This window comes from Falco rusticolus, chromosome Z (assembly GCF_015220075.1).
Source record: "Falco rusticolus isolate bFalRus1 chromosome Z, bFalRus1.pri, whole genome shotgun sequence".
Lineage (NCBI taxonomy): Eukaryota > Metazoa > Chordata > Aves > Falconiformes > Falconidae > Falco > Falco rusticolus.
Window position 1 is genome coordinate 61,226,849 of NC_051210.1, and position 22,422 is coordinate 61,249,270.

At 37.0% G+C, this 22,422-nt stretch overlaps 1 protein-coding gene across 14 annotated transcripts in view; it reads right to left on the minus strand.

The window, feature by feature from the left end:
* Positions 1-22,422, minus strand: part of ERBIN (erbb2 interacting protein) — a 122,644-nt gene that overhangs the window by 35,270 nt on the left and 64,952 nt on the right. For 13 of the 14 annotated variants that reach the window (XM_037373212.1, XM_037373216.1, XM_037373208.1 and 10 more), the window contains 4 exons: positions 14,819-14,897; positions 13,967-14,056; positions 7,390-7,446; positions 1,363-1,426 (listed from right to left, as the gene is read on the minus strand). In XM_037373212.1, coding sequence (XP_037229109.1) covers positions 1,363-1,426; positions 7,390-7,446; positions 13,967-14,056; positions 14,819-14,897 — 290 coding nt within the window. The remainder of the gene's footprint in view (positions 1-1,362; positions 1,427-7,389; positions 7,447-13,966; positions 14,057-14,818; positions 14,898-22,422) is intronic. The other variant, XM_037373218.1, reaches the window with a different exon arrangement.

A 22,422-nucleotide genomic window follows, 5' to 3' on the forward strand; every position in this document is an offset into this window, starting at 1 on the left:
AGCAAAGGGTGCATCTGCATGATATGAGCAAACCACTCCACCCATAAACTGAAGTGCAGGATTGTGCTTCCATTACAACTTACTCTTAAAAAGTATCTTACATATCAGGGAACGACCACTTCTTGGTAAACATTGACATTGCATATGCTTCCTATTTAAACTTCTCTCTTAAGAAAATAATACAAAACAGGTGCTACAGCACCTTAACAGCTACAACTAAGTTCAGTTAAAATTCAAAACTCAATTTTGTGACACCGTAAATATGTAGAATTCCCACATAAATTGAAGTCCTGCCTCCCAATAATTCATTTTCCAAGAAAAAAATCTTAACTGAAGACTACCTTTCAGACAGATCTTTATCCCAAAAAGCAGAGTCAAACCTTTCTGGGCTTTTACCAAAATATCTTAATCAGGGAAGTTACCGGTAGTTGACCATTGTAGCTAAAAGGCTGGGAGAGATGAAGCAAATGGCGAAAACCAGACCCAAACAGGTAATTTTGCAGCCTGTACTTAGCTCCTGGTTGTTATGGCTTAACATGGGCCTGGGCACATTAGTTTAACGCTCTGATACTAATATCTACATTGTGATGAGAATATGGCAGTAAAGGTAATGGCTAGAGGTGTAATAACACTAATGAACAATTCCTAAAATACACATCCCTATCTGCCAAACCATACAACTAGGCAAGTGTTCAGCTCTGCACAACCTGCTGGTGGCACACAAAGGCTTGATTTTATTATATAGCAGGTCAGCATGTTCCACTATACTTCTATTCCAATTCCTTTATCCAGGCAAATATCCGTAGAAGCAGAGATACGTGAAGTGATTGTAGATGTAAGATGTATTTGTGAGATCATGAACAGAAAACAAGTTGATCCATGCTGAAAGAAAAATCTGAGCACCTTGACCATAAATACTGCTTTGAACAACATTCAAACTTAAAATTAATACAGTTTCCCTTGGATCTAAAGAGTTTGTAGACAATAAAAGCAGGTTACACACAGCTTATAAACATAATAGTTTGCTTATAATAAATTCCAAACACTTACTGGTTATCATGTATTTAATGTTGCAAGTTCTGTATAATTCAAACACGCTACTGTTAATTTTTTAACAGTACAGTAACCACACGATACCACAGAGTGCTATTTTCAAGTTGAGGAAAAATGTACTCATATTCATCAGAATATGCACCTAATTTTTATAACAGGTTCCATAAAGTAGTGTAAGGTACACCTAATATTTGCTCAGCAGCAGAACTCTCAAGCTGATGTTTACATTTTCATATTGACTATTAACAGATTAAAAGGATAAAGAAATTTATAAAAGGTACCAAGCTCTGTTACTAAGGCAAAACTCACCACTTCTGTGAATTCATTACTTCCCAAGTCCAGTCTCTCCAGCTGAGTCAGTCTGGACATGGTTCTGCACAGGAAGGGGATTAATAAGGAATTAGGTTTAAGAAAATACCAGTTACATCCAATATTCCTGTATTCAAACAAATATTTTAATCAGTATTAAGTAGTGATGCTGTTCTGTAACGGAATTACACCTAAATAAGGTCAAATTTTCATGTGCTGTTTAAACAGGCACATGCTAATGATCAGTCACACGGAAAGTACTCATCTACATCTACAAAGCAACTCATCTACACGTTAGTTTAGAACAACTAAAGACCACTAGAGTAATCTTTGAGTAACTCAGTGACATTACGCTTCTTTTGAGCACTTCCTTTTCACCTACAGTCACATTAAGTCTTCTCAGCAGCCAAAGACTGGTCAACTACCTGTTTTCCTCTCAAAGACAGACAGACCACTGCCTAATGATCACCTAAATCTGGGAAGACCACTGTTCAATCACAGAAACCAACAACACCTTTCTCCCCCCTCCAGGCTGCTGAAAAAGTGTCTTCCATAGGATATGGTGTCCTAATTATTTCTCTAGTCCTACAACAAATCAGATTCTTAAATTGGATTTTGTGACATATCAATATGCCTTAAGCCAACTTATGGCAAAGATTAAATCAATGACTGAAAGTAAAATCTGTTTTTTCAAGCTGTGTTTTGGCAACATTTTTCCTCTATTTAAGCTTACTTTGGGGACCCCACAGAGATTACCTACCACTGTACGAGGTGGTCTACGCAACCAGTACTCCAGTCAACGGCAGTACTACCTAAAAATACTTTCATAGGGGCTGCAAATCCCTCACATGGAATTATGTTCTATATTTATTTAGTATTAGATTTCCATAGAGCAATTAACAACATCTAAAACTTTGACACATAAACCTTATGTGTGTACATACTCCAAAATTCTGGAAAAACTAAATACAAGAGCTTCCAAATGGTAGTCTTTCGTATTACCAGAATATTTTTATGAACACTAGTATACTTAAACACCTTCATGAGCACAAGATGCTCTATGCAGCTATTCAAAGTTTCAGTTGTTCTTCAAATACACTGCTAGTAATTCCGAATATACAATTCAAAAATTACATTCTGTTGAAAAATGCCTTCTTTATTGATAATATGATTATTAATATTATTCATTAAATAATCTCCAAATATAATTACACTCAAATTCTGTCTATAGATTTGATTTTTATTACATTATAGTAAGTATGGGGGACAAACTACGAATTTAGCATAAGCAGGTAAAGACATGATCAAAACAAATGCAGAAGCCATTTTTTGCACTGCAAGATAGTATGTACAAGTTTTAGGGGAAAGCCTTTAACTCACATTCCCACTATATCAAAGAAGAAAAAGAAAAAGCTACTTCCAGAATAACCTGAGAAACATTTCCCCGTCATTTCTGGAAGCTAATGAACAAGATGATTATCAGTTAGCCAACTGCTAGAATTCATTTTCCAATTCTAACAAATTATTTAAGTCTTTCTGAAATACTGAGTAACCTGAATTTCTCAAAGCTCTTATGAGATCATGGCAATATAAATCTTGCTGTATGTTACTAAAAAATTTGCCCCAGTGCATCTCCCACAGCTGAATACTCAAAGGATCTAGTATATCATTCAGCAGCTTTCAAAACTTCATGGGCAACACCACACTGTACTCCTACCAATGGCTTCAATTTAAAAAGGTTTTACATTTCTTCCGTTTTCAAGCTATGTTAGCTAGAGTGTGGGTTACTAAAGAGCAGTCCAGAACCCCAACGATGACCTAAATTTCAGCTTCAATAAGTAGACTATGGGAGATCACAGCTAGGTAGAATTGATTTTGATTAGTTTCAATAATAAATTAAATAATAAAAATAATGAAGATAACATCAATAAGTTATTTGACAAAAATGGCTTATTTTAATATTTTTATAGTCCTTTCAAGAGTCTTTGAGACAGTGCCTTGATTTTTATTTGAACTGAATTTTCAGCTTAGAAAGAAACACAAATTTTAAGAATGAAGGAAAAGAAGAGGTAATACCTACAAAATGAAAAAAGCTCAAACTCATTTAAGTGAATTTTTGATGAGGCTGAATTGACACACATAGTTTTTACTGTGGTTTGAGATGAACAGAATTTGGTCTTTTAGTTCAACATGAACTCTTATTTTAATGGTAAAAAAACCCCAGTCTCCAGACCACTACATTCCAAGGTCCAAGTGATTTTCACCCCCTCTTCCTCCTGTACACCATTCAGCTCTGAGGCCAAAATGTTTACAGAGCTAGCACCAGATTCACAGAATCTAAGCAATAAAGCTCTTCTCCTCATTGCCAAGTTACACTAGATACACAAATTTCACTCCAACCCAACATCTAGGTGCTCCTTTCCCATCCTGCTAGTGCTACACCCTTAATGGTTCTAAGGCAACCCAAAGTTCCTATTTTTACTTTAATCTTTACTGTCTTACTAAAAATAAAGTAAAATAAAAATGCTGTTACAGTTTTTCATCAAGGGTCTTGGCATTACCATTTGGAACCAGAGTAAATATCTGAACATCTCTCTCAAGTATCTGCAAAATTAATGTTAGGCAACTCTGACCGTATAAAACAAAGTAACTTCACTGATTTGGGGCCCTTTTTTTTTTATCTTGTGAAATTTCTTTTAATCTGGCAAATGTACCCACAACTGTAAAGCATACACAAATGTGTCTGCAAGACCAGGGCCTCAAGTTATCTATCCGCACCACATCCCACATTCCCCTCTCCCTCCCACCCCCCACCTCATCCATAGCACGTTCAGCTACTCTACAACTAACATCTCTTGCTTTTCTGTATTGCATGTTGTCTAAAGGTATACTAACGAAGTTTCCAATAATGTTAAAGTAACAGGAAAATTCAATGCTAAAGAAAGAGGAATATAGGACTGAAAAGCAATATCACTGAGTTAGACCTATTTCTGTCTTTGCCATGGCACTGTGTAATCCTCTCCCACAAACTGAAAAATCTGTTTCATAATGCGTATTATTGAACTTGCTGTCAAATCCATCCAACACTAAGGGATCAGGTAGTCTAAAATATGCCTCAGATTCCAATGCTGTCAATAGTCAGTTTCACTAAGGTTAACACTACAGGTTACTTCAAGTAGCATAAAAATCAAGAAGTATGTGTGACAGCAAGATTGGGCCCTCAATCATTGTAATTACACTCTCAAATAACTTGCTTCTTTCTAAAGAGGTTACTCTTTTTATTGACAATTAGGCAACAGACAAGCTTAAAAAAAAGTAAATAATTTTTTTATATTTCCACTGGACCATTTTCCCAACTTACCTATCAGATAAATGCCTCTACAATAGTCATCATGGTTTTGCTTTCCTTTCAATAGAATTATTTTCACTGAGCTGTTTTGCATTATAATACTGCCTCTTTTGCAGTCTCTGGCTACAGACAAGCTCCAAGCAAAATGATGCATTTGGCACAAAGCAAAGCTGATTTAGTGTGTTGGCATTAATTACCCATTTTGCTTAACTGGCTTTCAAGTGCTTCATGATTTAGTGTTAAAAAAATATGTGCATGTTCAATTCAGCAGGTGGGCTAGCTGATTTTGTAGGAATTTAACCAAATACATTTCTCATTACAAATACAAAAGAATTCACTGTAAGTATGAAAATATTAAAAAGGTGGGACTGACAGGGAAACAAGAAAAGAGTTGTATCCTATAGCAAAATTATTAGCATGTATTGCTACATCTTATTAGCTTCATAAAAACCCCTTTGGGTTTTCTACACTGTTTAAAGCTGTATATAGCATGTTCCTTTTCAAACACATACTTAGGTTTGGAAAACTGTAAGTTCAAATTCCACTTCAGCTTCTGTTCTAACATAATAGTTAAAACCAGGCCATGGATGCCTTTGTTGACCAGGTCCATGGCTGCATGATTGCATTGTCATGAAAGGCAGATTTACCTCTTGCATACTATGGACATCATAATGAACTTTTTCTCTCCAGTGTACATCATACATAACAATGTATGTTTCTAGTGTCTCACTGTAGCAAAATGCCTATTAAATGTTCTTAAATTAAAAAAATAAGTAGTCTCAATAGCTTTAATCTTCCTTAATTGAACTACAAGATCACCAGAAGAAATAATAAAGGTGGCAGCTTAGCATGTACTGTAGATCATTATGGAGGTTCTGCAGGGGATACCCTGATGACAGTGGCTGTTTAGTTTTCCAGCAAGGGTGAAACCCTGAAAACATGAAAGTTAACAACAACAACAACAAAAATTCCCAGCAACTTCAGCAGAAGTTGTATTTGGCTGAAGTGTATTACAGCATTTGTTTAAATGTCTCTTATCACTACAAGAGACCGCTGTAAACTATGCTTTTTAAAATATTGCATGTAATTCATGCTGTTAGTGTTAATTATGGCAATTAAGGTCAGGGTGATTTCATAAACAAAAGCTATATAAGTTTCATTATAGCTACTGTTCCTCAGTTGGTAGTAACTTAATTTGCAGAGCTACTACCCCAAATTACACGTTCTCTGATTCTTTTCCACTGAAAATCAATAATAGCATAAAGAACAAAGGAGGAGAGACAGTATCTGTATGATATGAATGAATAAAATGCTTTGGAAAAATTAAATTAATTCATTAAATTTTATAAATTAAAAACTTCAAATTCACAGTTTCTGATGCTACAGATTTCATTCCATATAGGAGCTCTGGCATTTTTGTACAACAGACCACAGCACAGCATCTAGGCACACAACAAGGCAATCCCAATCGAACATACCCCTTGACCATGTCTTAGGCATATTATTAGCTCCAGTCACTAAGAAAACCGGCTGTTGTACTTGAAGGGCTCGCAATTCACACTTCAGCCTACTGCATGCAAGTCTCTGCTAGCATATGAGCTGGACAGAGTGAATATTCAATTGTTAGCTCCTCCTCCATGAAAACATCTTACATCCACCAAAACCAGTACCTCTCTAACAGTTTCTGCTGCCAGAGGGGGACCCATTTTATGCTACCTTGCAACGAGTTCAGGACTTCACAGCTGCTTGTTTATATCCCATCTTTGGGAACTCTGTTTCCCACTTCATGGACCTTTTATACCTCTGTTAACCCACTTAAGACCTCCAGGGTCCAAGTCAGAAAATTCAGTGCATTGCTCTAGCTCATAGAAACAGCAGGAACTGCATCATCATCAGCCTGGGCTTGTTTGATGAAATGAGCGAGAATTGCAAGGCAGGGTTTAGAAAGATGCTAGATTTTAAGAGAGGATCAGATTCGTGGTTAGAACAAATGCTGTAAGAATTTCCAGAACTATTTTACTATTACAGAAAACACATCTAAGGAATATGCTGCCACTATATTAAACAAGCCTATTGCGTTGTGAAATAGGTATGGCATAACAGATTCCATGCAGCACAGTAATGAGTTATTTTCTTCAGCCCTGAACTGTACTGAAGTTAAAAAAAAAAAAAAGAGTCCAAGTCGTGTGAATTGCATTCCTTCAGTCATTCTGAATACACATTTCAAACTCCACACTTGATTTAGAAATAATCATCTTAATTACCAATCCTAAGCTTCAGACACACAGCCATCAGAACTGTACCCAGACAGGCATCTGGGTAGCCATATAATACTGTAAGCAAGAAGCATCAGACATCTCAGAAATCATCCTGAGGTGCCCACATGCTGACTGAAAAGCTCAACAGGTGGATCAGAAATCCACAGAGCTGTAAAGGGACAGAAGAAGTGAAAAAAAAAAAAAAAAATCTCTGCATATGCATATCTTTGAATAGGCAGACCAGGCAGTCTGAAAGGAGACACAATTTCACCTGTACGAAGCGAAAGTTTCTTGTGACAACTTAGTCCAGTTACTTACTTTTAAGCTGTGATCTACTTTTCAATAAGCACTACATTATTAGTATAACTACAGAAAAAATCCTCTCCAAAATAGTTTTATATAAATGTCATCTATACTTACTTTGGCAATATTTTTAACTGGTTTTCTCTAAGTTCCAATATCTGGAGTTTAGTTAATCTGTAACAAAAGCAAAAGAATTTATCACAAAATACTGTAATTTATAATCTGAACTTATTACATTGCTGAATCTCAAAGAAATCTACAAGTTTAAAATATTTTTTGTAAGAATACAAACATGTTTTGTGGAAAAATATGCATGTTATTTTAAATTCGTTTATTCATTGGTGTTTGGTTTTAGTAAAGCAGCAAACAAGCTCTTGCCTGCTTTTCTGTGCCTGTTTGAACACATTTGTTTTCCTTCCTCCCAAAGATTTTAAAGCACTTCATTGGATTCATTATGGGTACATGTTATCAACATATACAGAAATACACAGGAAGTAATAGAAGAAAAGTAGTATCAGTCCACACGAGCTACGATGCTGAATTTCTAATACTGGCAATGTATCAAACCATTTCATATAAAAAGCCTCATCACAGGAATACCTGTGGTCTTCCACATGGTAAAAACAACCTTTACATTCATCTTGTATTTCCTTCCATATTCTCTTTCTAGTCAGCTGCTTAATCCATTTTGATATTTCTGTTAGAAGGCAGTTTGACCTTTCTGTCAGGATATCCTTGGTTGCAAGACAGATAAATAACCTCTAAATCCCAAGCTCAACTGCTTGGCCAAGTTAAGTTCAAAGCAGTCTCGACATTCAAGCAATGTACCATCCCCAGTGGAATTTTCTGCATCAGGACAGCAGCACCAGGACTATCTCTTTGTTAAATGAAATGCAGAATACAGACACGATTGTAAAGGCAAGAGTTCTACACGTGACGCATGAACGGCCTTTACACAACACAAAATAGGGTTATTAAGCTCCCTGAATCAAAAAGGAGCTTAGTGACTGGTCTTTCCTGAAGGTGTTTAACTGAGTATGCTGTAAGGACAGAGACAAAAACCTTAATGGAAATTAAGTAGTAAGAACTAAAAGTAAAAACAGAAAGCTGAAAACAGTACTTATTTTTCCTCTAGACATTTGCTCATTTTTGGATGAATTTGAAACTAGCAATCTGCCACGCCTATGAATAGCCTAAGAATACAGCAGTCACCTTGGAACAGAGCAGAGGCCAACACAGCCCAGCACTGCAAGCAGCACTTGACATCTGGCAGCAGCTGCTGGAGGGGAACCCTCTCCCCCCCAGCTACTCAAAGAAAAACCAACACTCTAACAGTACTGAAAGAATACCCTAATAAAAAATCCAGTTCACAGCAATATCACTGCTGTCGATCTAGCGCACAACTTGCAAATGACTTCCTAGCCTTCTTACCCTACCTGCATCCTAAGATACCCGTCTGTGACAAAACAGAACTTGCTTGTTTAAGCACCTTCAGATTTGAATGGCCATTTTGGGCTTGGACTTCTGAACTCTAGAACAATCAAACACTGCATCAGGCTCCAGTTGGTATTTTGCTTTGATGATAGTGAAAAGAGCTACGCCGTTTGTAGCTCAGTTGAATGCAGTAGAAGCAAATCTCCATTCATATGCTAAACTATATATATGCACACCCACACTGTTGATTTTAGCCAGAACTGACTGTACTGCACTTCTAAGAAGCTAATTCTGTGAAGTTAAAGACTGCCTTTGGTGATAGAAAGGTTCATAGCTTTGTGTGACCTTGTTTCACATTCTACTCTTTCTTCAGCTGACCCTGAGAAACTGGGAGATAAAAATACCAAATTTCTTACATGTAGAGCTACACAGGGGCTACTCTGGAAATATTTTCAACCTCTACTGGCTGGGGGATTTAGGCTGTTTCTAAACTAGTAACTTTACTGCAGTAATTGATGTGAAATACTGGACTGAAGCAGTTGTCACTTCTTCCATTATGACTGGAAGGGTTAATTCAAGCTTAATGTAAAAATACGTATCAGTCAGCCTAGCTGCTCTTTAAATTGCTGGTGTAAACACCCATGCTAAGCATCTCAACTGCTACAATGGAACAGAAAAACACATTTAATCTGGAGAAGAAATACAGAGAACTAGTCCACCCATACTAAAAAAAAAAACAGAAGTCACAGCGGCAGAAATATATGATTTCCTGTGCCATTCTATCACAAAGATCTATCAACACTCCTGTGGAAATATTTTATTTCTCAACTTGAAAAACCCGTACCCACAGAAATATTGACACATCACCTAAACACAACACTGTAACAGAGCATTATTCAACTTTAAGCGTATCTGGTGGAATAGTCTCAACAAAATTGTTGTTGCAGTATTGTTATTGAATGTCACCAACTCAGCTTGCTTTTAAAGTGTAGCCCAACTTTTAAATAAATTTTTTTTAAAAATATATCTCTTGCTAGGATAAGATCAATATTCTTCCTAAATCTGATTTCTTGAACTATACAATCTGTAAAAAATGTAAAAGAAATACATAGCAGGTATGCTTACAAACTTGCTGTTCAACAGCAGTCATCTTAGAAAACTAGAAATATTTCATAGAGAGATGCTCTTTATTTTTCACCCCCTTTGCAGTTTTGCTAGTGCAGAATTATTTGTTTTTAATTGTAACTAAAATGCAAAGGCAAAAGAACTAATATTCGTATCCTATAGCAGGCTGCATTTGCAAAAGTTTCAGCAAAATTGCAAATATGTAACTCAGTTAAGTCCCAAATTCAATTATCCTTGTACATTTATTTAAAAAATTATCCAAAAGTGGATACTACTAAAAATATCTACTACTGCAAATACTACTGGCAAGTTGTTGAGAAAGAAGATTAGAAGTAAATTAATTGCAACATCACAGCCTCTGGAAGCAATATCCCATCTTAGACGACATTCTCAGAATTTTTTGAATGCCATGGGTAAGATGTCATTCTATCTTATATAGATCTATATCTATATATATAGATATAAAAGTATAGAATATTTTTCTATAGAAGAGCAACACCTTGATTATCTTAAACACCTATCAGTAAATAACATCACCCTTTTAAAGCCCAGTCTAAAAATTAGCATGTAGTGAGCTTCAAGTTTAGAATGCTTTGCTTATGTGTTTTTTGATGGTGTTTTGCATTATGTATATTTAAATGTAAATATACGTGATGTATTTAGATACAACAGATGGTCTTCTTCAGTAAACATAAGCAATTCTCAAGACTTCTGTGCACATGCATAAAGGCTAACTCCAGGATCTGTGCCAATATTGATGCACTGATATAATTCAAATCAGAATTTGGGAGTGGAGAAAAAACCCTCATTTTCTCACCTCAGAATTCCAAAGAAACTGGCACATTTTGCCAAAAGTCTGGTGACTTTTTAATAAGCCTAACAGGCTGGGCTGGTACAACATCTTTGAAGGACACCAAGTATGTAACACTCAAAGATTGGATAATCTTGGCCTCAACAGCATGCAAAGCTTTAGCACAAATTTTGAAGGTGAGAACAATGCATGGAAGTAAACTTAATGAAATGCTGCATGGATATATTAAAAGTAGCCTGCATTACACAAGGTTTTCTTTGCTAAGCATCAGGCTTAATGTTACTGACAGAGGTGCGCAAAGACCCATTTTGGGACTATCCTCTTTAATGCTTTTTAACAGCAATCTTAAATGATAGGAAAAAAGTTTAAGTTGTTTAATGCCACAAAAGATAGTCACAGACAATACAAGGAATTATTAGGACACTGTAGGGGGAAAAAGACCTGTACAACCCTAAGGACTGAAAAAAAATAGACAAGTGTCAACACGCCATAGCACCAAGCCAAGCACTCATGATTTCTTTGTAGAGTCATCAACCATTTCTGAGCTGTCCAATGCATTAGTCGATCATGTGGGAAACAACACTTGGCGGCTGCCAAAAAGGGCTAGTAGAACACTAGAGCATAACCACAGACATTTACAAGAAGAAAACAAGAAAATAATCATGACACTGTACAAGCCATGAAGAGACTTCATTTGAAATCTAAATATAGCTATATATCATCATTCCCTGTCAAAAAGAAAATTAATTCAAAATGAAGCTCGTTCCAAGATATATTAATATAATCAGGCATAAAGGAAAACCTGCCATGCCAGAGGGAAAAAGAATTTTGTTTAGTCTAACAAACTAAAAAAAGAGATGTGAGAACACTGTAATAGCAGCAAGTGAGAGAATGGGGGACAACTCTCATGAGACATGATAGCAATTAAACTGTGGAACAAATCAATATGAACCGTCAGAAACTGAAACTACTTTTCTAACCTGAACTGCTGGAACAGAGACCCTGACACATGGAACACAAAAACCATGTCAGCTTTAACACAGCATTGGTTCTGGTTTTAAGAGACATTATAGCCTATAGTTGTCAGTAAGGCAGGCAACAAAACTCAAGTTACTTCATGTGTTCCCATGTAACAAAAAATAGCAGCTATAAGCCATACACAAAACAATTAATGCACCAAACTGTAAGAAGCTGAAGGCTTGTCCTTTATGGGAATAACCAACAATGCTCTAAATATTCCAAAAGATTCTACCAGAGCTTTTTTGTTTGTTTGTTTTTAAACTAAGTATTCCCATATTGCGAAGTACAAGTTAAAAGACCATCTGCACTAGCAAGTGTTTGCGGCAGGGGTCCTCGAACTACGGCCCGCGGGCTGGACATGGCCCCCCAGGGTCCTCAATCCAGCCCCCGGTGTTTACAGACCCCCCCCGCCGGGGGTTGGGGGGGGAAACCAAGCAGCCGCAGATGGCTACCTGCCACTGCATCCGCGCCGGCCCCCTGGTTAAGCAGTTTGAGGACCCCTGGTTTATACCTAGTTGTAAAGTTCTGGAGTGGCAGAGCAGTCTCATTACTCACAGAAGCACTCAACGTCAAAGGGGTCTGAACCTTACTTCTAAATATTATACTAATTCACTGTTTTCTAGTTTATTTGATCTAAACACTAACTTCTTACAGAATAGTATTTATTCTGTGCAATACATCAGCAGGCAAACTCATATGAATATTCTGAATTAATTTTAACTACAGCTGATGAGAAAAGTCGTAACTTCAGTTTCATTCTCCTAGCTACAAGCTAGGATGCTGCAAGTCACTATATTTTAAAAACCAAGGCAGAATCCTTCATAGCTATTAAGATAAACACTACACTGGAGAACTGGCTTTCAAGCTGCCTTCAGTAACTGATTTATTCTTATGTTGTTAGTAATTAATGACTTCACCATTTCCGTAACCATTAAGCATTATAGAAGTAGATAGTGATTAAGAAAGAATTATAATTAGGCTTTCTAAAGCTATGTTATGTGTAAGATTAACTACTTGTAAGACCAACTGCGTCAACCTGAAGTCCTCAATTTCATCCGTAGTGCTTATCTTTTTACTAAGAAAATCTTGCCATTTCATTAGACTATTAAAAAGCAGAACAGAAAAATGTATAGGCAATCATGAAAATGCCAACAAGCAAAGACTACACATCTTCCAGATATTTCTTCTTCAACCTTAATGAGGTCTTTTGAAATGCAAACTTTGTGTACAAGAAGCAAGCACAATAATTAATGCTCCTGCATCATAAGCAGCTTTTTTGTTAGCTGAGTGTGTAACAGATCGGGTGCTTTTAATCGTTCATCAGGGAAGGACTAATAATTGGACAGAGAAGAACAGGCCAACAGCTCCCATCACAGATGACTAAAACTAATGGTCACTAAAGACTGCATCTTTGCTCATTCTTTCATTGTAAATCTCCTAATCTGCCAAAATTCTGCAGCACTGTATTTGGGGGCTTTTCTAATCTCTTATGAACTGTGCTGACCCTACTATAACCACACAGCTTAAGGCAACTGCTTTCACACAGCAATGTGCATGGTTAACTAACAGCCCAGAAAGAGAGGATTGCTGGACATGGGATGGGGCAGGAGAGTGACAATCTAGGAAGCCAGCATAAAATAAGAGTGATGAGCGGGAGGAAAAAGCAAAAACGGCTAAATCAGCATGATAAGGAAAACAGGATGAACTATCCTAATCTAGGACTCTTCCTTTTAAAAATATTATCCTTTCACTTTTGCTCCCAAGATTTAATCCTCTTAAAAGAGGTAAGGGTTTAGCATTTTTCTTGTATGTAAATTACTATGTGGAACAATCTTGCTTAGTCAGCACACTGTAAATATGCTAAGTCCTTCAGAAAGATTCCTAACAACAAGGCACTTGAGAATTACAGACATGCACGAAGGAGAGGACCGTCAGTGCATCCAGGAAAGGACTAGTGGCATTACAGACGCCATTATTTGCTTCACTCCAATTACTAAGTGACAAACCTGTACTTCAGAAAAACTAGTCTGCTGTACTTACCAGAACTACATTGTAAAAGAAGCAAATGTTTACATGAGTTATTTCTTGATATTTCATAATCATTCTGTCTGTCCTTCAAAAGCCCAGTTGAAAAATAGCGATAAAGATTCAGGGTTTTTTATTATAACAAATATGTGCCATATATCGATTGGTAATGTGCACTTCTTCCCTTCCTCCAGTTCATACTTTGCTTGAGAAGCAGCAGAAACTGCTCTGCGTGAATTTAAAACTAAACATACATACCAAGTTTCAAATTCAACTTACCTGCCAAAATTGGCTGGCAAAAACTCAAGAAAAGCATCATTCAGGTACAGCTGCGTTAGGTTTAACAGTTGGGAAAATCCATCTGGAAGCCTATACAGAAGTAAAATAACGTGGCGCTTGTTTCAATTGTAGTCAGTGCATTATATCATGTTTTCTTAAAGAACAGTATAGCATTTAAGTCCTACATATTGATAACATTAAGGTGGCACTAGAATTTCTACAAAGTTGTACTACATACTTGTTCTCTGTAACATTAGTTTCAGAATTATTTTTAAGTATGGAGAACAATATCTACAAGCAATAAAAATTACAAACAACAAATGTAGTCTTGCTAAGTATTTGTGATCTCCTGACACCTAACATGGAGGAGGTATTTATTAAGAGACAATAAATCAGATAAAAACCTATCCAACACGTTTTTTCCCCCAAAAGAGTTACAATGTACAAAGTTTGTATCTCTGGCAGTGCTACTTGGGGCAAATTTTGTCACTATAGAAGGTGACAGGGAAATATACAAGCTAAGCTTGAAAAACAATGGTACAGGCTTTAGCGTAAAATTAATTCTGTTATTAAGAAAAAAAACTTTTTTGCATCTTTACATTCACAGAGAAGTGATGAGCTTAAAGCTGAAAGCTACATGGTACAATGCAGAACTGCTCACATAGCCTATTAACTTGGGAAAAATACTATAATGACATAGCTATACTTTATCACAGTGCAATGAAATTAATGAAGATACTTCTCAGGTAACTCTGTTCCTTGCCTTCAAAGGCTGGCACATGTCTGGGGCAAACCGGATCTCAGCAGTGTTTGCACAAAATATAAAACATCAAAAAAAATTTACAAACTTACTTTGAAATTGGATTTACGCTGGCCTCAACAACTGTCAAGACTTTACAGTTTTTTATATTTTCTGGAAACTCCTGTATGCCTGCAAGATACAGGGAGAAGTAGGGAAATAAGTCTTAAATTATTAGACTCCATCACAGGCATAAAAATGATACACATGAAAATTACTAGCCATAAAAACTTTAATTCATTTAGCAACCAGTGGGCTGTTTCTCTCATATTTAATTTCAGATACAGCTCTCAATTCCTAAAGCATTTCATACTGCAGCTTAGCAGGCAGCTCACCAAGCAGCGTAACAGAGACACAGTAAACGAACAATTTCCACTTACATTCCACATTTCACTTTACATTACCAAATATTAAAGTACCTGTACTTTGCAACGTACTTAAGATCAGGCCCTCAGTCACATTCATACACATGGTAGAACAAAGTTTCCAACAGGATCAGTTTGTCAGATGTGTGGCTTTTATGACATCCAGGCAAAATGGTTAGCCTTCAAATCTTGAAGTATGTTTACAGCATTCATGGTTCTGAACAGATATCCCAAAACGTGACACATGTTTGCTGTTAGCTTCAGATTATTTGTAGAGAAGGACAAAACTGCTGCAGACACACTCATGTCTGAAAACTGTAAAAATAATGAGCCTCCTCTTTTTACAAGATGGACTCCAGAAACACCAGAGTATATTTCCAACCCACGTATCTGCCAAATTCATATTTGTCAGAAACTGATAAAACAGGCCTTGGAAAAAAAAAAAAAAAAAAAAAAAAAAAAGACAGGTATCCACTACATCAACAGGAAAATAGTAGTGAATCATTCTACTGCCCAAGACTTTCTCCTCAGTCTTTACTACACCATAAAACCAAATAAAACCACAGTTATCACAACTGCAGTTGCATTTGCAATGTATCACTACATTCTTTTTATAGCCCGGGACAGGTGTTTTTTTTTTAAATAAACTTGTCCCAAGTATAGCAATGATTCATACTGCAATCCTTCTACTTGGATTAAAAACACATTATTTTTTCAAGAAAAATTCATATGCTAGTAAAATAAAGTTAGTTTAAAAGAACTGGGTTTTTTTCAGGTAACAGAAATCTCAGCTCTTTGTCTTTTAATTAATGCATGTAATTGTGTCTGCTTCTAGAGTGCTTTATCAGGTGTGTGGAGACAGCAGCCTGAACCCAGGGAATAATGTTCCATTCAAAAAACGAACCATTAAGAAGGAACTGTACTTTGTGGATGCTTGCTTTTAGGCTAGTGAAAGTCTGAAATTTCACGCTGCTCCAAGCAACATAACTCTCTTACAGTTCAGCTGCAGAGGGAAAGACAAGGACAGTATGCCTTCTCATTCAGATTGGCAGGTGGTACTTGGTTATGTCTCTCCATATATCTGTTCTGAGAATACTGGAGCAGAAACGAAGCAGAAAATACATGGCAGAGCATCAACTGCTAAGTCATGTTTTTACTTACATAAGAAATCACAAAATTTCTGATGCTAGCTTAGAGTTTGTTTTTTTCTATGTTTGTGTAGTAACAAGATTGAACCAGTGTATTAGGACTTAAGAGATGGCAGTATCACCTGACAAGGAAAGCAGTCACAAAACACATACTTTCACATCAAGTTAACCGGTGATGTTGAGTGGCCAAGTCACCATGCTGATTGTTCCACAAATTCAACTTAAGTACAAACACCATTTCTGTCAAAGTAGACTTTTAGGTCTTTCTTGAAAGGAACTTGTCATACTAAATGGTTTAAACTGTTTCTTTTAACTCATACCATGAGTTCTACTCTGTTACAGAGAGGTGAAAGGCAAGAAAAGCACACTAAGCCACAAAGTTAAACCAGGTGTTTAAATACCTCTGGAGTATCATGGATCCTTTTGGGAAATACCTTGTTGAACTCCAGAACAATAACATACAGAAGCAGAGGGGACCAGGAAGAATTGAACCATCAACTGTAATACAGACAAAGATTTCTGACACTTCTGGTTTACTGTGTGTGTTCATGTATATGCACACATGTAAATAAAAATATACCATTACGTATATATGGCTTCAGCCATGTGAAGTTTACTGGGGTGGTGAATGGACTCGAAGCAGAAAATGACAGCAGGGCATACTGATTGAATTCACTTTATCATTCCCACAGTTAAAAAATAAAACTAAAAAGGTAATACATAATGTAACAAAGCTTTATTTCTGGAAAGCAGCAGTGGTATTTTCAAGTACAAAGATAGGTTTAAAGAAAGATTAGAAAACTATCATAGAAAGACTATAAATATATTGCTGTCATATAATCTTTGTATTAAGAGAAACACACTTCCAAAAAATGTAAATACACATGTTCTTCCAGTTGTAGCAAGAAACCTCTTCCAACAAACAAGAATGTCCAAACATACAGATGGAAAGTATCTAACATGACACAGTATCCTAGGCCATGGCAGACAAACAAATACCTAACACATAAGAGGCCCATACAGATGAAGTTATGGATGACTTGCATGAAGTGATCTACTGTCTAAAAACCACATCAGGACCTCTTTACTCTGATGATACAGCTTTACCTTCTTAAAACATGTGTTTGCATTAACCAGAGTAAACCACCACTAAGCTCTTCCTTCAAGGCAGAATTATGTTTCAGACTCACTCTGTGCCATTAGTGTTGCTGTTTGAATCACACAGATTCCCTAAACTTAGTTTTTCTGAAAGATGGTCACACTACTGGCCTTGGCTTGGTCCTCGGATGAAAGACTGCTCTGGTTCAACATATTAAACCTCATGTTTTTAATATTACTATTAGTTTCCACTGCCTGTGTCAAGAATTCACTGAAGCACAGAAGACTTAAATCTATGATAACTACCTAGAAAACAAAACACACAGCACATCTGCTAGAGAAGAGAATGTCAATGTAAACTTACTCTCCCAAGAACAGCCAAATAAAATATTAGCTATCCAAATACAGGCATGTTAGATCAGCATGCTTTTGTACATAATCCGAGGGCTCTACAGTAGTCTCCTGCTTAACTATGCCTTGGGCAACAACAGAAATTCAACTGATAGGAGAAAACTAACAGTGAAGGAGCCCCTGAAATTAATTTTGCTGAGAGCCAGTACCGTTATGGTACACACCATCTTTATCAGCCTCACTCAACACTTTAGTATGGGTAAATGGTAGCCATCATACAAAAGAGCAGTAAATTGGGAATGACTGCGTGAAATATACCTCATGCTGGTAGTACACATTCAGAAGACAGAAAAAAACTAGGAGACTGCTCCCCTCTACCATGTGATAGGAAGCTGCTTACTAACTGTCTATACAACCACATTCACTCGCTTTTCCTCAGCTATACTCCTCTCCTGCATGCTAGAAACATGCAGTTACTGTTGGGTTAGTATTCTTCCAGTTGTCCCATCAAGAAAGCAAATTCAAAAAGCAAGTAAGAAACAAGAATAAGAAGGCAGAGAAACACCAGGAAAAGATACGAGAGAAGGATAAAGGACTGTAAAGAACACTTTTTAAGAGGATCCATTTCTTTGCTTTCTACCTATTATTAGTGTCCTGAATCTTCTTCCCCATTAAGGAAGATCAGCAAACCTCGAGGGTCTCCATGATAACATCCTTCCACACTCCTTTTGTAACACTGTGCTAATTAATCCATTTGATAGCCAACCCCACCCTCCATGAGCGTCTGATCAAATGTGCACTGCAAGTGAGACCCACATTGCTTTCTAAATCTCATTTTTCTTCTGAATTTTTTACTGCTTCCTTTATACACTGATAGCAAAAGATTATAGAAGACACTGGAACAGATTACTTGGGGGTTACCTAGTCTGTTGCAGCCTTATCCCACTTTCCTTGAAAAGCATCAAATGGACAGGTTTTTTCTCCCAATGCTTCATATTTACATGATAACCACTTGTCATCCCCAACCCATTTCAGTGCTGTTAACTGATTTACAGATGACACTTACTGTTCTCCAAAAACACACAAACCATTGCACTTGTGGACTATGACCATTTGCAGAGCACAACAGGAGAAGATACAGTTTGTTGGTAATCTTTAATTCTAACCACCAGACCCAAACTGAATTGAGAGCAAAGTTCTTCTGGTAGTGTAGTTTTCCACAGAAGTGAGATTTACATAACAGCTTTTAGTATTTAATTCTGTGTTCCTTCCTCCTTGTTTTCCCAAAGTTCAGGCACTTTTAAACTCACTGGCCAGTTTCTACTAGAACCAACACTTATTGGAAAAGAAAGGAAAAAAAAAAAAAAAAGAGAGAGAGAGAGAGGGCAGGCAGGACTGGAAGATTGTTAAGAAAAATTTGGCAGTAAGGTAATGAAAAGGAATATAAGTAATATAAAATTCTTGTCTGGACTAAGCCAAAAGCAGAAAGCACTCATCATTCAGAACTCTACTTTGCAAAAACTCACCAGCTTTACCAGCCTAACCTAGAAAGCGGTGTTTAAACACAGTCCAAGTCCAACTGTGGCACATGCCCAAAGGGCATACCAAAAAGGTCATATAGGCATTTTGGGTCAATGGCCACAAATCTGAAGGTAATCAGCTTCAGTTCTGGATCACATAACATGGCTGATATATATATGGAATTTTGCCTCATCTCCAACTCCCCAGAGAGCAATGATTGTTTTGGCACAGCTTGTCAGAGCAAATGTGCACAAATGTCCCTCTGTTTAGACTGGATTAAGGCAACTGTAAGTATAACTGGGGTCCTACTTACCATGTTGAGTTCCACTCAACTCCTCCCATACATAACATAATCCTTTCCTATCACCAGGGTCAGCACAACTTGCTGAGCAGAACAGAAAACTAGGCTGACTTTCTCTCTCTATATTGGATAGCACTTTTTCACTCAGAAATACTGGAAGTTCTGGATTTACAGAAAATTGTGCAGATCACACCTGCTGCTGTCAGAATCCTTCACTGCAGTGGATCCCAGAGCTGAAATGCCCATATGCTCCTGTTCCAGCCCCACTGCAGATGGGGGCTTGCTCTGCTCTCTGTACTCCAGTCATGTGGTTATATTTTTCTTCACAATCAAATGCTTAAATTAAACTAATATGCTCAGGCTTCAGTTACTGAAATGATTACTGCTACATGACAGTAGCAGTGCCTCCAAATCAAGTTCCACCTCTTCTCATACAGAAATGTTTTAAATGGGGCGGGGGGGTTGGGGGGAAGACTATTGGTTCAATTCCTTTCAGTTCCTAAAAAGCATAGAAAAATCACTAATGCATACACAAGGACCTGTGGAAGCCCTACGGGTGATGTTCCCAAAGGAATGAGTTTGTTTACAGCTAGATCTCTCAGTTTGTGGGAAATGTGAGAAAAAAAAATTCTCTCCAAACAGGCAAACCAAAAAGCCCTTGCAAAGTAATCGAAAGTACAGCCCACTGCGCTCCCATCCCACTCTGGACCCTTACAAGTACAGAAGACAGAGGCAAATATTATAGGCTCAGTTTGCATGAATACGAATGCAATATTAATTCTGTACGCTCTTCTCTCATTCATCCTGGTCTCAACTTCTGGACAAGCAGCTATTAAGACCTGCCAGAAAGCAGCTCCACTGTCACAAAAAGCGTACCTTTAGTTTATTGTTCCACTCAGGCCTCTGCTACAACTGTCCTTCCAGCCAATACAGATCAAACTTGCCAATCAAAATATTTTCACAACTCAAGAATATACACCATAACTCTCCCAAAGATTACGTAAAATTTGTTTGCAAAAACTGAAATTTCAAGCTGAAAGCTTAAACTATCAGTTACAGTCTGTATTCTTACATATTTATATAATTTGTTTTAATTTGGGATTTCTGCATACCTTCTGAATTAAAAGCAGCACTTTTCATTATTCGAAGCAGAGTGTTAGAGCCCAGTCAATTCACTGCACAATGCTAACCTATCCATCCTTCCTTTTGAACGTTCATTCCTCTTTCGAACATTCTTAGAGGATCCCTTGCCGCAGCTGACTTCAGATTAACCAGGATCTCAGGTTTCCAAGGCCAGGCCTGCTGTAACACCTGCCTGCTCAGAGCTGAAGTTGCAGCTCAGCACAAGGTTAGCATCCGTGTACCTGTGCATAAGGTGGTACTCAGCACTCTAGTTGTTGCCAAGCAGCTTAGAAGCCTCTGGCTTATTTAGTGAAAACCTATCCCAAAAAACCCCATCATTTCAAGAAAAAGGAGGAACCATTGCAAATATACATTAGTCTATCTCTGCAAACAGACATCCCAAAGCTTTTGAAATCTCCTATATGTCACATCAGTTGCCCTGCACTCCCAGCATCAGAACTGTAAAATTCTTTGCAGCTTGGTTCTCCTTGTATACGAGCTTTACAGAAGCCTTGCTAAAAGCAAAAATATATAAGCTTGGAGACCTATGGAAGAGACCTACACTTCTCAGGAAGTAAAACTCAAAAAATCAATCTGTAATAGATTTAACCTTTCATCATTAAACTTATTACAGATTTAATAAAACACCAATTTAAACACAGTTATATAAGCTTTTCATTCTCCACTCTCTCCACTTTGTTTATGCAGAAAAGTTCACTTCTGAGAAAAACTTTTATCAAGGAAATTACTAATCTAAAAGTCATACAAAATCATGACAAAATTCTGAAAAGAAACTCCATTGGATTTCTTGATTTTTCATTGAAGTGATTTTGCTTGACATATATCTACCTATAGTTTAGTAAGCTGATTCACCTCTCCATCTTAATTTTACAAAGTCCTTTCCTCCAGTTCTACACACTCTGAAAGTTTTAAGGTTTCCTTTCCCATTTGTCCTCACCTTTAACAACTGTCACTTGCAGGGTTGTATGCTATGACTGTGCGGGGGGTGTGGGGGGGGTGGGGGTGGGGTGTCTTTCTTAAGTTTACACAATGAAAAACTGAAGTTGAATGTATGTTTGGTGGTTCATTGTAAGGGGAAGTAGATAACATCTGTACAGTCCACATAATAATTAATGCAAAAATGTCAGTCAAGCTACCAATCCAACAGGAACACATGTTTAACAGTGCTTTCATTTTTAAAAAACGAAAAAGAAAAAACCCAGCCACATTAAATACTTCCATAGGGAGATTTTTAAGCTTTTCTAGTGAGTTTTAAAGAAAAATGTACTCTTATTGGTTGTGATAACTATTATAATATAATTAGATTTCCAATAAAATACAATATTGGCAATGTATTTGCTGCTCATTTTGTTAATGAAGTGGGTACTTAACTACATACATTTATATAGTAACAAAATATTCACAATTAAGACAAAAGGCTCTTTGGCAGAGTAAGTGTCCACATGTGGAAAAAGCAGCAGCATTAAGATGTAAACTGCTTTTTTATAGCTTTGAACCCATTATAAGTCTGAGTCAAGTTTAGTAGTTCCAAAATTTTGGTTTAAGACCGCTTGTGAAATTCAAAATTTTAAGTTTTTAATCTGAAAGCTACGAACTCACACCAGTTCTGTGAGGTCCAGACAGTAATGAATCCTATTCTACACTGTATGTCAGCCTCTTGATCTGTTTAAATGGATGATGCCTCCCCATCACTTTTGCCAATAACAACTTGAACAGCAAAATTACCAGAG